Genomic DNA, 13,847 nt, shown 5'->3' with positions numbered 1-13,847 from the left:
TCACTGTTAATAATACAATTATTTACACATCAGCTGTTTACAGTTTTGTACCTTTGCTATTTTATAGATTCTTACCATAAAACTCTGATTTGTTTTTAACTGTACCTCTGTTAGCTTCTCTGCTGGCTCTATACAATAGCACAACAAAAGTAAGAGTTTCATCTTAATGGTCTGTGTCAAATCAACACGTTCCTATTCTAATCACATTGGTCGCCACATTGAAGTGAGCCAATAATACTCTGAAAATCAACACAGAATCACAATCAGCAACATTTCAACATTGCTTTTCAACAAGCTTTTATGTGGTTAATGATCAACCACATTTGACCATCAACTTAATAGAGTGTAAAGTAAACATCCTTAACAAGTTAATGAGATTTTACTGTGAGTATAGATACTGTAAGTATGAGCCAAAAAAAATCAATCATAGGACATCTTCAGGCCCCAACCCGGTTCCTAGAGATCTACCATCCTGTAGGCTTTCACTTCAACCCTAACAAAGCACACCTCATTCAACAGCTAGAGCAGGGCTGCCCAACCCTGTTCCTAGAGATCTACCATCCTGTAGGCTTTCACTTCAACCCTAACAAAGCACACCTCATTCAACAGCTAGAGCAGGGCTGCCCAACCCTGTTCCAAATGATGGTTAGATTAAAACAGGATAGCTAGGTAGATCTACAGGAACTGGGTTTGTTACCACTGATTTAAGAGGTTGGCTCAGTGAATGCTAAAAGCAGATGACAGGCCATGTCTGGGTGACTTGTACAGGTTTAACCATGAATTAAACACTGGATTGAGCATGCAACTCGAACATGTCCGGACTCAGTTGCACTGGTTTCACATCCTAGGCCCTAATGAAACTTTGGAGACTGGATTCCACGCTGACCTCTCGTTGGCTTTTCCAGGAAGAGCCATTCTTGTACAAAACATAAAGAAGGGTGTGGGCGCTCCTCATCCGACGTAAACACCGAAATCATTACGGGCGTCGCTGAAAAAACACCCCTAAAAACGCTATGGCTTTCCTGTGTTTGATGTAAAATAACACCCAGGAACACCCAGTTTTCCAACAACAAGAATGACCGACGACAACTCCAGTTATACCGTGACAATGATTATGCATGACTGAGCAGTTTAATCTGCTAAAAAAAATTAATGATATTTAGATTTACAACACTGTAGGAAATGGAGACATCCCCTGTTGCAATACTATAGCCATCAGTATTTGGCACGATTGCATTATTAATCTCACTGTACACATGCAAAGATCGATGTTATGCATATGAATATGGGAGCTACATATATTTCCTCTTCTGCAATGTCTCAGCCATAAAAAAGTAAATTGTGCATGATTTAATTATTACAGTTTTTACAATCACTTTGACACTAATTTCAGAACCTTGAGGTAATTTTTCAAAACTGTGGACACATTAAAATACGTTTAGATGATCGCATTTTTCAAAACTCGAAACAATATACAATATACATAAGCCAAAAATAATTTGATCACTGAACTAAATCACTTGTTCAAAATGACTCAACTTAACTTTCAAAGTATTAACATTTAATAATGAAATACACACATTACATTTGATGTACTGTCTTTTCATTAATTACAATGCATCAAACTATCAATTTATCCAACTACTCAAAATGATAAGTAACTGTAACATTACTCCTAAAGCATAGTTTATTTACGGAAACAGATTACTTGTTTCCATGTTTAGATCATGAATGTTTTAGGATAAATAAATCGATTGACACCAATTACTTTGGAACAGGATCAATTTTACCACATTATGATTGAATGTAATATTGCATCACCATCTTTTGTCACAGGGGTTTTCAACCTTTTTTGACACGCACGTTTGAGCTGGTGGTCAAATAACTGAAGATTGATTTTACAAAGTGGTAAGAGCAGGAGTAAGGATGTGTATCCACCTGCAACAACATAGCAACAACATGGAGCAGTCAGACGATCCATGTAAGATAGAGATCAAGCAGTGAGAGGAGGAGGAAGATGGCAGACTCCTTCAGAGAGGTGGGAGGGCAGGTTACATGGTAGAGGACACCGCAGTTCAGGATTTCTTCCCCCACTTAGTACCAATAATTTTGTTGCTATGATTACAGTTTTTTTACAATTGCTAAAAACTCCTTCAAACTCCTTCCAGTTCACAATATTGGTGACACTCTGTACCTAGTCACGTAGAATGCCCTTGTTATCTTCCGGAGGTTATTTTTTTCATGAGCCTGCTTTTGTCATTTTTTGGTCGGATGTGAAATAGGTTGGATGTCGCCCTGCTAGCGCTAGCTTGTATCAAGTATTTTATCATGCTATAGTAAAGTATTGTAAAACTAAACAGTGAATCTATAGGTATCTTTTGTGTGGGCGATCTAAACAAATGTATTAGTATTTAGTAGTATTTCATGAAAAATGAGGAATTTGAACCAATGAGTTTGGAAGTGCAAGATATGAATGCACAATGTATGTTTGTAACAGGCGAACGGGCTGTGGTACAAATGCTTTCCATTTTGAATGTTGTGTCTAAGGTTTTGAAAATTGAGCACAAACTTGTGAGATTAGGGTCAAAGTGATTATGAAAAACTGTTATCTAATTGAGCACATGCACAGATCAATGGTATGCATATGAATAGGATATCTATATTTTCTCATTTGCAATATGTCTCAGCCATAAAAAAGTAAACTGCACTTAACAGTGACTTTCAGCAATAATCTGCAGTTTAGTATAAGTAATTGAGGTTCATAAACATAATTATATTAGTCATGTGAAATAGGAAATTGGCTTAATCACTCCCTACTCCCCAGCTAGACCACTCCGGTCTGCCAGCCTTATGGTTCCCTCTCTACGAGCACCTGGTGGTCGAGCTGCACGTTCACGCCTGTTTTCCGCTCTGGTTCCTCAGTGGTGGAATGACATGCCTACCACTGTCAGGACAGCAGAATCCCTCCCCCTATTTCGACGCAGACTAAAAACACACCTTTTCAAACTGTACCTTAGTCCTCCCTCCTGATTTTCCCCGCCCCCCTTTCTGATATCCTTATCCCTCTTGTCTAACCCCCCCCCCCCCAAAAAAAAGCACTTATGATGACTATATGTTTACAACAAAACATATGTGTATTTTACTAGTTATGGATGTGATGCTTTAACTTGTGGAAGAACCTATGCACTAGTAAATCGCCTCGGATTAAAAGCGTCTGCCAAATGACAAAAATGTAAATGTGAAATGGTTACTAAAATAAGTAGATGACAGTAGATGACAGCAGACTGCTAAATAATTATTTGATTTGCCTACAGCTTTCATGAATGCCACAATTTACCTGCATCAGAATATTATCAGGGAGGGGGCAAAGCAGGTGTTTTCATCTACGAGCCCATACTGTCAGTTCAACAAAAACGTTAATGGGACAGTGAAGGGTCATGAACCCTAAAATGGGTGGGGTTTCTGTACCACGTGCAATCAATATCTGATTGAAATGGACAAATCACAGTGTCACAAGACTCAGTGACAGTGTGCATAGCAGCCCCATCCATATTGTGTTTGTTAAGCTCCAGTCTCCTCTCTCCCATCACTGCAAATTAACAGCACCTCTACAGGAATATAACCCAGATAATGGTAACCTAAATAAAGAATTAGGTTCCCCTTTCAAAATAGCTTTATTCATAGCCAGCTGTGGTTGAAATGTATGTGTTAAAGGCATTTCTTATTATGCAATGCATCATGGGATATTTGGTTCTCTGGCTCTCTCTGAAAGGGCTATGGACTGTTCAGTGACCAGGAGTATGATATCAATTCAGTACTCAGTTGAATGGAAATACAAAAACGATTCAATCACCATTAAAATCACAACCCAGCATAAGTCAGACAACCAGCAGCCCCACAGTGTTTGTAAACAAAGACCTCAGCCTTTTAGAATGTTACTAGAAAAGACTCCAGCCATTTTGGAACAGCACCAAATGAGATATTCATAATTTATCATGCAGTGCTTTTAGAGTATTTCTTCCAGTGGAGGGTCCCTTTAATAAAGGGCTCTTGGGTGTCTAAAAGACAAGGACAGATACCTGAGCCTAGCAGCGTCTGTTCAGCGGTTGATAGGCTGCCCGAAGTAGCTCTGTTTCCTTTTCATTCTGTCAGACGCCATATTAACCACTGTAGAAAGGTATCTTGGAAAGATTAACACCCTTTATTATGTTGTAAATCAGATTAAATCTTGGGTTGTGCCAAGTCTCGCTGTGCTGGTTGCCAAACAGCCGCATCTGTTAGGTCATTTCCTGCTGCCTCACTGCTCTAAATATTACATCAATGATAAAAAGGTTTCCTTTCGCAAGGGCATAATTCATACCAATGTTTGACAGGGACATCATTTGTGAAAGAAAATCCACTCTTCCAAAAGCACCTTGGTTCAGACATGGTGTAAACACACAAACATCATGACTAAAAATGCAACACAAACATCATGACTAAGAAGGCTACTAGTTGTTACAGTGCTCCATCGCTAAGAAAACACAAAATCTGAATTGCATCCTCTTTCAAATAAGGCATTTTACAGGATCTTGGCACTACAATTTCTGGACACAACACAGTACACAACTGGGTAAGATAGGGAGAGTGGCCATCAAAGTAAAAAAAAATAATTTTAAAAAAATCACATTTTTGTAATTCTCCCTTAAAATAATAATATTAATAATTCCTGTTATCACTGGGGGGACTTCATACAAACAGAACCTAAACTTATGTTGTTTCTTTCACAACTTACATTTTAAATGTAATGACATACTAATGCACTCTATTCAGACCTCCTGGAGTCAAGATGACAAGCACGTGTTTCATGCAACACCATTCTGTGAAAAGTAGCCAGCCATATCCCACTCGGTAAGTCTTTCTAAACCTTATTCAAACACACTGCCAGCCCACAGAGTCAAAAAGGAAAAGCAGTAGCCTGACTGTAAACATTTCAGCTACTGCATGAAGTACCACTGAGTGCAGTAAATATGCTTAGAATTCACATTTTTGATACATATGTTTTTATGTTTTTAATTGTGTTATACTATTACCATGGAAAGATCAATGCAATCTAACGCACACCTGCACACAAACTGGAGGCTGTGTCATTGATACTGTGCAAGTATTGTCAGGTACACCGGCCAGCAGATTAAATGTTACTCCAGCACCAGAAACCTGAACCTGAAAACAGACTAGCGCTCAGGAACGACACTGTACATTGATGCATTATCCACATTTGGCAGACGATCTTATCCAGAGCGACACACAACAAACTGCACACCCATAACCAGGGACATTTGCGCTGAAAGACCATAGAGGGAAGTACAGTTTCAAGTGTTAACAATACCCCAAAAATAAGGACTTGGACCTTGTCGATTAATCTGAAGACAAAGGATTATATTTATATAACAGTTTTAGGAAACACAACGCTAAGAATAATAAAGTATGCATGATGCCATTTCACAGCAGCAGAAAACTTGAAATGCGTAGTTCAAATGATTCCACCCTTTATGTATTTATACACAGAAAAATGTTCAATCAACTCCAACAGAGTAGGCTACACATGGTCACAGTTGGACTCATACAGTATGGACTCAGTTACACTGGACATTTTACCGTGTAGTAATTGGGCAGGCACTGACATGCACTGACAGCATCTGACACAATCTTTTTTAAATAAAAATAAAGAAAGCTTCTTTCCCTCAATTTACCATGAAAATATCTATCTCACAATTGGGAAATCTACTTTGTTTATCTAATGAGACATAATCTCCCACACAGTGAAATGTCCAGTATGTGTAACTAGGTCTCTGCACAAAAAAAAAGCTTTAATATGGGAAAGCTTTGGCTCAAACATTTTTACTTATAGAAAAATAAATATTATTTCAGATTATTCTGCTGCAAAGATGGACATTTCAGCAAATCAAAGGAAAATAAACAAACAGACAATACCTTTAATAATATAGCCATTGCAACAGTCATTACACTGACATATTTCCATTTTTAAGGATGTTTTATGTGCAATGTTCTTTATTCAGGCTATGGTAGTGATGTAGCCGTCACTGATAGCACAGTTCCACCTTAATAACATGTAAACACTTGCACTAGGTGAAGGAAGCCCGTTCCATTCCGCAAAGCGGACGCTCTAGCAAAACTGTTACGCAATTAAAATAAAACAGACAACATCTGTCATACCCCGATATCTAAACCACAAGCTTTCTCGTATGTTAGGAGCTTCATCCTTACCGTATAGAAGCCAATCCTACAGAGGGCTAGAGAGAGCTGCAAGCATTCAGCCATCGTCCTCGGCGAGAGTGTTACCCCCGACAACAAACAAGCCAGCCAAAGTAATCGAATGTGACACGGAAAGGAAGTGGGAAGTGCGGATGGAAAAACGCACTAGTCGAGGGGAAGACCAGTCGCGGCAGGAGACGCACAGCAGACCGACTCCAACTTCAGATAAGCGACAGGGACACGGAGAGAGAATAATGTTCCCCGATCATTGAGAGGGAGAGAAAAAAAGAGAAAAACAGTAGTGAGGAACATCAAGTAGCAGAGCTTTCAGATTAGCGCCGGGATATCTCCATGGAGATTATAGGATCAGTGGCAGTCACGTTCCAAAATAAAACCGAATTGGATTAGACTCCGACACGATTGAACGGGTACATGAACACTGCTGAGTACACGAGACAAAATAAAAGGCAAGTTCGCCAATTGACAGCTCCAATTTGCTGTCGGTGTAGAGTAGTCTGCAGTTAGACGATTTGCAATGGCGAAATAGTTTCATAAAACCACCAAACGGATCCTCAAAAATATGAATGAGAACTCGTTCATATATCACCTCTATTTTCCATTATCGTTTTAATTTAGGGAAGGGGTTTTCGCGTCCCTTTATAAGATAGACTACAATAACCAGCACAACACTGAATTAACTATTAACAATGAACCCAAACTGACTTATATGTAGCCTACCTTTTATATAGGGTAGTTACAATAACATAAAAACAGACGAAAGTGCTTCACACAGGTGTTTATCAAGGTTTTCAGTTAGGCAACAGTTTCTGTGGATGTACAACACTGTACTAACAGAAAAAGAATAATAAATGACCAGACCTGAAGTACTCAGTGTTATTTAGCTGTTTTGGGAAGATACTAATTAACTTAGCAGTTACAGATTGAAGAAGTTGACTAAACCTCTTGCACACTGCAATATGTACATAAAAAATAATAATAAAATAAAAAAAGAATACCATCACAGATCACACAACACTTTCATTCTGGTGAAAGCTATTATGTACTACATAAATACAATCTGATTTTTAATCTGAGTAGTACTTTTATGTTGTCTCCAATGTACTATAATCAAGTTATATACATGATTATATACAAATACAATTAGGCTATATCGTATGCTGTAAAATCTGAAAAGGAATGGCCAGTACTTTTTGTGGCTTACTTCCCCCCAGGCCTGGACACATTCTCTGGCAGTAAACTACCAAATGAGGAGAGTACTCCTCAGTTCTATTTCCTGATAACCCCCCCCTGATTTCCTCAGCTCAGAGGGCCAGGTCACAGCCCGCAGGTAACATCAGTTAAAACAGGCTTGCCTACTTGGTGGCAGTTCTTATAACTACCCCCTCCGTGTCGTTTCTGTCAAGTGAAGAGCATAAAGTTTGCCATGCTAGAGCCATGCAAACCTGTTACGTGAATTTACGTTTGAATAGGCCCCAATCCACCCTGTCATGCAGTCCACCTTTTGACTTGCCACTGGTGTTTGGATTCTTGAGATCCTGGCTGCTCTCATAAGTAAAGAAATGTTTAAGGCTTCCGAGTTGTGACCTGATGGTACCTGGAAGGATACTTTGTGTATCTTCCCAGGAACACATCACAAAGGGTGTCCCTCTCATAGAGGGCACCCACATTCGTGCCCTGATGGCCTACAAATCGGCACCCATTTTCCATATTCACCTGAATACTGTGGACGGAGTATGAGAACTAATTGTCTCATATTCTCTTCCAAGCTTATGTTTGATCCGGTACAGCGTAGTCTACCGATGCTGCCTTTCCTGACGGCTTTTCATGTCTCAGAGCCACAGCCACCTCCGCACAGGAAGTCGCACAGAATCAAAGCCATGGTCCCAGACCCAGCAGTTGTATAAACACCCTGGGCTTCCAGCCATTCTTCAGCTGGCCACAATAACAGACACTGACAGCTACTGACAGCCCACAGCTGCAGACAACCGACCACCGAGTTCAACACTCAAACCTCAAGCCCAGATCTCAAAGGGAAGAAAACATGGTTTTATGTTTCTCCTGATGCCACTATGCAGGTTAAATCTGGAACGGATGTTGTTGTTGAAAAACCGGCAAACCAATCAAGCTCTGAAATTCCAGGAAAATATGAACTGTACACCGTGCCAAGAGAGTAAAGTCTCCAATGACTTGTTTGTCATAGGTACTGTACTTGCTAATTCATTTGCCTGATATTACAGACATGCAATAGTTGAATTATTTAATTTATGCCCGAGATTTATGTTACCATATATTACATACTTGGAAAACACATACAATGTGTACATAAAATAAACATGGATTATGCAACTTTGTCTGCTCAGGTATTCTGCAAACAGAAATGTGAGCAAGAAATCTTATTAGCACTGATATTGCGCTCTCCCACTGCGAGGTCAATGTCACATCTCAGAACCCTGCCAGAGAATAAACTCAGTATGAGTCTTAATTAAAGCACCTCATAGTCTTCACACCTTTTAAATTATTCACACATGCCAGTTTTGTCCCTGTAATGCTCTTCCCCATGTTCCCAGGCTGAAATAATTACACTACATTTTTAGTAGACTCATCTCATCCACAGAAATTACATGAACATAACATTCTTTGCATACAATTCATTTACACACATGGCAGCCTGTAGCCTAGGGGCTAAGTGACATGTCTGGGACCTGGATGGCTGGTGGCGCAAGCCCATGTGTAGCCATGATAAAATCCGCACAGCTGTTGGGCCCTTAATCCCACAATGCTCCCGGGGATTGTACCCTGCTTAGTCTAATCAACTGGAAGTCACTTTAGATAAAAATCTCATCTAAATAACTGTAATGTAATGAAAATTTAGTGAAGCAGTTTAGATTTAGTCAAAAGCTACAATGCTAGTGCCACAGCTGGGAATCAAACCTGCAACCCCCATTTTACAAACTCTAAGCCATCATGTTAAACTGCCATCCGGAATCTGTTCTAGTTCAGATAATGCCATTAAATACTTGTCCTAAATTGCAGCTGTGCACTGAAGCAACACCATGTATCACTGAATTTCTTGAACAGCCTCATTATCACGGATGGTTAGCAAAACTGAAACTAACAAATGCGGCAGACCATTTTGCGTGCTGCTTCATTAGCCACTGTACAGTAAATCTAACACAAATATGTACAATAACTCAAATCATAGATACAAAACCACTGCAGCAGTGTGTCTGCTGAGCAAAATGTTCATATCAAGGGCAGCTTGTAATACTTCTTAGTAATGTCCTACCAATGACGCAAGAGGTACCTTTCCAAAAATAGCCAACTATGACCATTCAAAACTGCAATTTATAAGCATGTGGTCCTTACTCTAACGCTAAAATGCACAGCTAAATGACACTGTAGTTTTCCGGTGTTTAAAATGGGCTGTCAGGCGGTGTAGTGAATGCACAGCGAAGTTGAGGAGGCCCAACTTTATACAATTGATGCATGCTTCAAATACTTGAGAATTTCTCAAACAGCATCCTGCTTTCTCATTGGCTGACGCGTACAGGATAGCTCCTTGAACTCTGCTGCCCTCACAGTTTCAGCACAGAAGTCTGTTTCAGATTAGGGTCGACTTCATTCTCTCCTTCCACGCTGTGTACTAATATTTTGAATAGCCTTGCCATGGCAACTGCTAGCACAAAATGCCAACAAAACTGGTGGAGAGCACTCTTTTTAATGGTATTTCTGACACCGCTGTTCAAATGGTCTAAATTGCAACACTTTGTGCGATTGTGTCTGTTTTTGATGAGGGACTGCTGTAGGCAGAGAATTAATGTTAACAAAATCCACCGCGTATAGAGACCATGTGCCTCTGAATTCACAGTCTATAAAGGCCTTGTGTGTTTCTTTTACAGGGGAATATTGATTGTTCTGAGAGAGCGGGCCTGAGGAAACAGGCTGTTCTGTTCTGAGCTACAGCGTGACGCAGAGCAGCAGAGCTCACCTCTGATTGAGCAATTGACCTTTCAGTAAAAGCCTGGCGCTCCGCTTCAGCAGACGGCCATCTTAGTTATATACTTCTCTCACACGAGCGGAGCTTGTCATTTCAAAGCCACACGTGACTGAGGCCGCTTAAAAATTGATAGGATCAATATTTCCTTTCACTTGAGTCTCTCTTTAGTTATAGTTTCACAAAGGCGTTTTGAGCATTTCAAAGTTTAATATCCAAACGAAGACTCTTCCACATGCTGCAAAATTTCCAGTGCTGCTATAATATTGTCAGAATCAGGATGTTTTCTGCAATACAGCCAAGAAAAGTGTTTGGATTGAACTATGCTAAAAACATTTGCCAAAAACATGCAAACTGCCATTATTAACTTCCATGAGGACAGTTGCAGTTACTGGAGTTGGGGTTGGCTCCACCCTGGCCTATGTTAAAAAGAAAGAAAACATCCAGTTGCTGAAAAGTGTGTATGGAATTTGGCTGTGTAACTCATTACTTTATAACCCAGTGAGCAAGGTCAGTCTCAAAGAATAGACAGTGACCTGACTCAGACGATAGCACCCTACAACAGTTATTCAGACAAAGATATTGCAAGGTTTGATTTATGCCAAAAAAAGCACCCTGTGAAAACTAACTCCATTATATATGAAGTCTCTTTATTGGAAAACCAGAGATGGTTTATCATGTCATTCCTTTTCCTGAAGACTACTGTAATATGGCTTCCGATTAGGCTATTCATATTGGAGCAATAATCAACATCCAAATTATAGAGTTATTGATGTTTGTCCAATATTAGTTTTGCTGTAAAAAGACTACTGCTGAAAAACGGAACAAACAGGATTTGAAATACAGTGTCACAAACTAACTTGTTTATTATTTAACATTGTCCGGGTAAAACAAACAATTTTTAAATGGTAGCCTACCTTTTATGCAAAATTACTTTGCCATTAAAAAATAAAAAAATAAAATGATCTTGCATAAATGCCAAAGTATATGAAGTAGCTTCTACAATAATGGCTTTCTTGTGTTGCCCTTCAGAAACCCTTGCTCCAACACTGCGTTTTCAGACACATATCACACATCTATTCTATCCTAGACCAAAGGACATAACCATGTCCATGAAACCACTATACAGAAATAAGCACTGCAATATTTGAATAAGTATTTTAAAAGACCATTATGGAAATTCAGCAACAAATATCTCCAACGGACAGTTTCTGAAGCTTAGGCCAAGAGTACTTGAATTGTTGGGAGAATTTTATTTCAAGATTCAATTCTATTCATTTTCAGACTAAACAGGGATACTTAATGTCCTTGACAGTGCATAATAGAAATAACAGTAACATGTAGTAATTAGTAGTAGCAGTAGTAGTAGTAGTAGTAGCAATGTATTAAATATACTCTTGACAGGGTAGATAGCAAAGTACTATTTAGCTCCCTGGTGTTGTGCTTGTCTCAGTGATGTGGCATATTTAACAAGGCTAGCATGTTTACTACAGTTGACACTAACAGTGTCATATAGCTACAGTGCAGTAAGTGCAAGCTAGCTGGCTATCGTTAGCTTAACAAAGAACTATAAAATGACATGAATGCAGTCAAGAACATACTGCTATATAGACTACCATGCTACCATACGACATTCAAAACAGTGCAGCTTAACAGTTTCGGCAGGGCACTTATATTCCCCGCCTTCTATTGTACACAATAGAACAAAGCTTGCCAACCAGCTAAGTTCGTCTTGCTGGTTAAGAATTTATAAAATGCTTTGTAGCGCCAGGGTGTCTGCACGCTTAATTTACCATTTAACATCTCCTTGACCATGCCTGTTGAACAGTCTTGTAATTTTGCACACCACACTTTTCACCGGCTCCCTACTTTTAATTTACTGATGACTACAGTAACAAACGTATTTGCCTTCATGTAAATGTAGCTACAGTTGAACAGACACGTGGTACTATTTTCATTCCGCAAAAGAAACGCCTCTCACACAGCTGTGACGAGATAACAGCAAGAGAGCCGCATTGAGTCTGTTTTACTTTATGAACTTAGTGAAGAGCCAAATGAACTGGATCGCTCTTCTCTGAACGTTGTGTTGTATTGCTAAAGTATCATTGGTGAAGTTGACGTCTTACTTCGTGAGGTGTTTTCCCCCTTTTTCCAGAGACAAAAGAGCACTGACACCTGGTGCTTGTGACATCTGGTGGCTGGTAAGCGGTAACCCAGATAGGCCTACACGCTGCTGCACACCTTTGCTTGCTGTCCCGATGTCCTCTGCTGTGTCACCAACTAAAAAAAAAAAGATTGTGTTGGAAACTTGTGAATTGTAAACAATTTGGGGTATCCCACTGAGAGTTGTTTGTTTAATTTTCTCTAAAATTGATGCCATAGGAATGTCGAGCCATGTTAGAACAAATAAAGTCTTAATCATAAACTGTATTTGTATAGCACCTTTTATACAAAACATGTAGCTCAACGTTCTTTACATTAAAAGCAACATAAAAACAAAGTGCTTTGCATTTAAAAGAAAGAAAACATTCAATAAAAGATGAACTAAAACAGTAGACCTTGACCTTGAGAATAGGCAGGTTAAAATGATAAGGCATTAAAACACCACTGTCAGGAAAAGGTTAAGTTAAAGAGATGTGATTTTAGGTGTCATTTAAAAATGTCAGCAGAGGCATTTGATACTGTAAATGATTGATATTTATGAAAATATGTTAAGGGGAATGATGGAAAGAGCTTATTCGTCTTGAATGTTTCAAGCATGGTGTAGAAATCGGGTCTTTGTGCCACTGGTTGAATGTATTGTGAGTGTAAGGTGGGCCTGTACTGAGCACAGTGTTACTGCTTTCACTGTTCCATTTACCATTATCCTGCCAGGCAACCTGCCGTATATCAAACTCAAAACATGTTTGAGTAGGTTAATCCACAACTAAGCCCAGTATTGCTCTTAGGTTAAACGCTGACAAAGATTTCTTCATTCAGTAGAAGATTGCTTCATATGGTGATGGATAATGTTTTTTGTGCATTTAATTGCATTAGCTTCCCTGTGGTCAGAGAATTATTAAAATATGCCATTACAATAGCTTCCATTCTGGAAGTATATAATGGATAATGTACTTACTATGTGCTGCCAATGTAAATTACATTTTATTAAATTACCACAAGATGGCAACATTGACCAATAATGAATAGCCTACAGTCACATTATGCCTGGCTACACAGAATTATTATTTTTTGTTTTACTTCATGTTTGCAGGAAATTCTATATGGAACCCATAGAGACATGTCATAATTTTCATTATTTTAATCTAAATATTGACAGTATTCATGAAATATATTTTTACTTGTGTATGTGTAACAATGTCCCAGTCAGATATTTAATTTGTAAAGGTCTTGAAATAATTATGTGCAGTGGTTTGATATTTAACTTCAGGTTACTGTTCACAGACAGTGAAGAACTAAGGCATGGGAAGACCTTCCAGCTGGTCTAAGTTTAACATTCATAGAGGCAAAGGGATCATGTGACAGTGTTCTGTCATGAACTCACCACGTTTCTGACCGAGTAAGTGCACTTTAATTT

At 39.1% G+C, this 13,847-nt stretch overlaps 1 protein-coding gene across 1 annotated transcript in view; it reads right to left on the bottom strand.

The window, feature by feature from the left end:
• Nucleotides 1-6,527, bottom strand: part of LOC133140443 (ADP-ribosylation factor-like protein 15) — a 98,622-nt gene extending 92,095 nt beyond the window's left edge. The window contains exon 1 of the mRNA XM_061260416.1: nucleotides 6,268-6,527. Coding sequence (XP_061116400.1) covers nucleotides 6,268-6,321 — 54 coding nt within the window. The 5' untranslated portion in view covers nucleotides 6,322-6,527. The remainder of the gene's footprint in view (nucleotides 1-6,267) is intronic.
• Nucleotides 6,528-13,847: the final 7,320 nt, after the last annotated feature.

This window comes from Conger conger, chromosome 11 (assembly GCF_963514075.1).
Source record: "Conger conger chromosome 11, fConCon1.1, whole genome shotgun sequence".
In the NCBI taxonomy this organism is placed as follows: domain Eukaryota; kingdom Metazoa; phylum Chordata; class Actinopteri; order Anguilliformes; family Congridae; genus Conger; species Conger conger.
The sequence above is the reverse complement of the archived record's forward strand: the minus strand, read 5'-3'. Positions and strand labels throughout refer to the sequence as shown.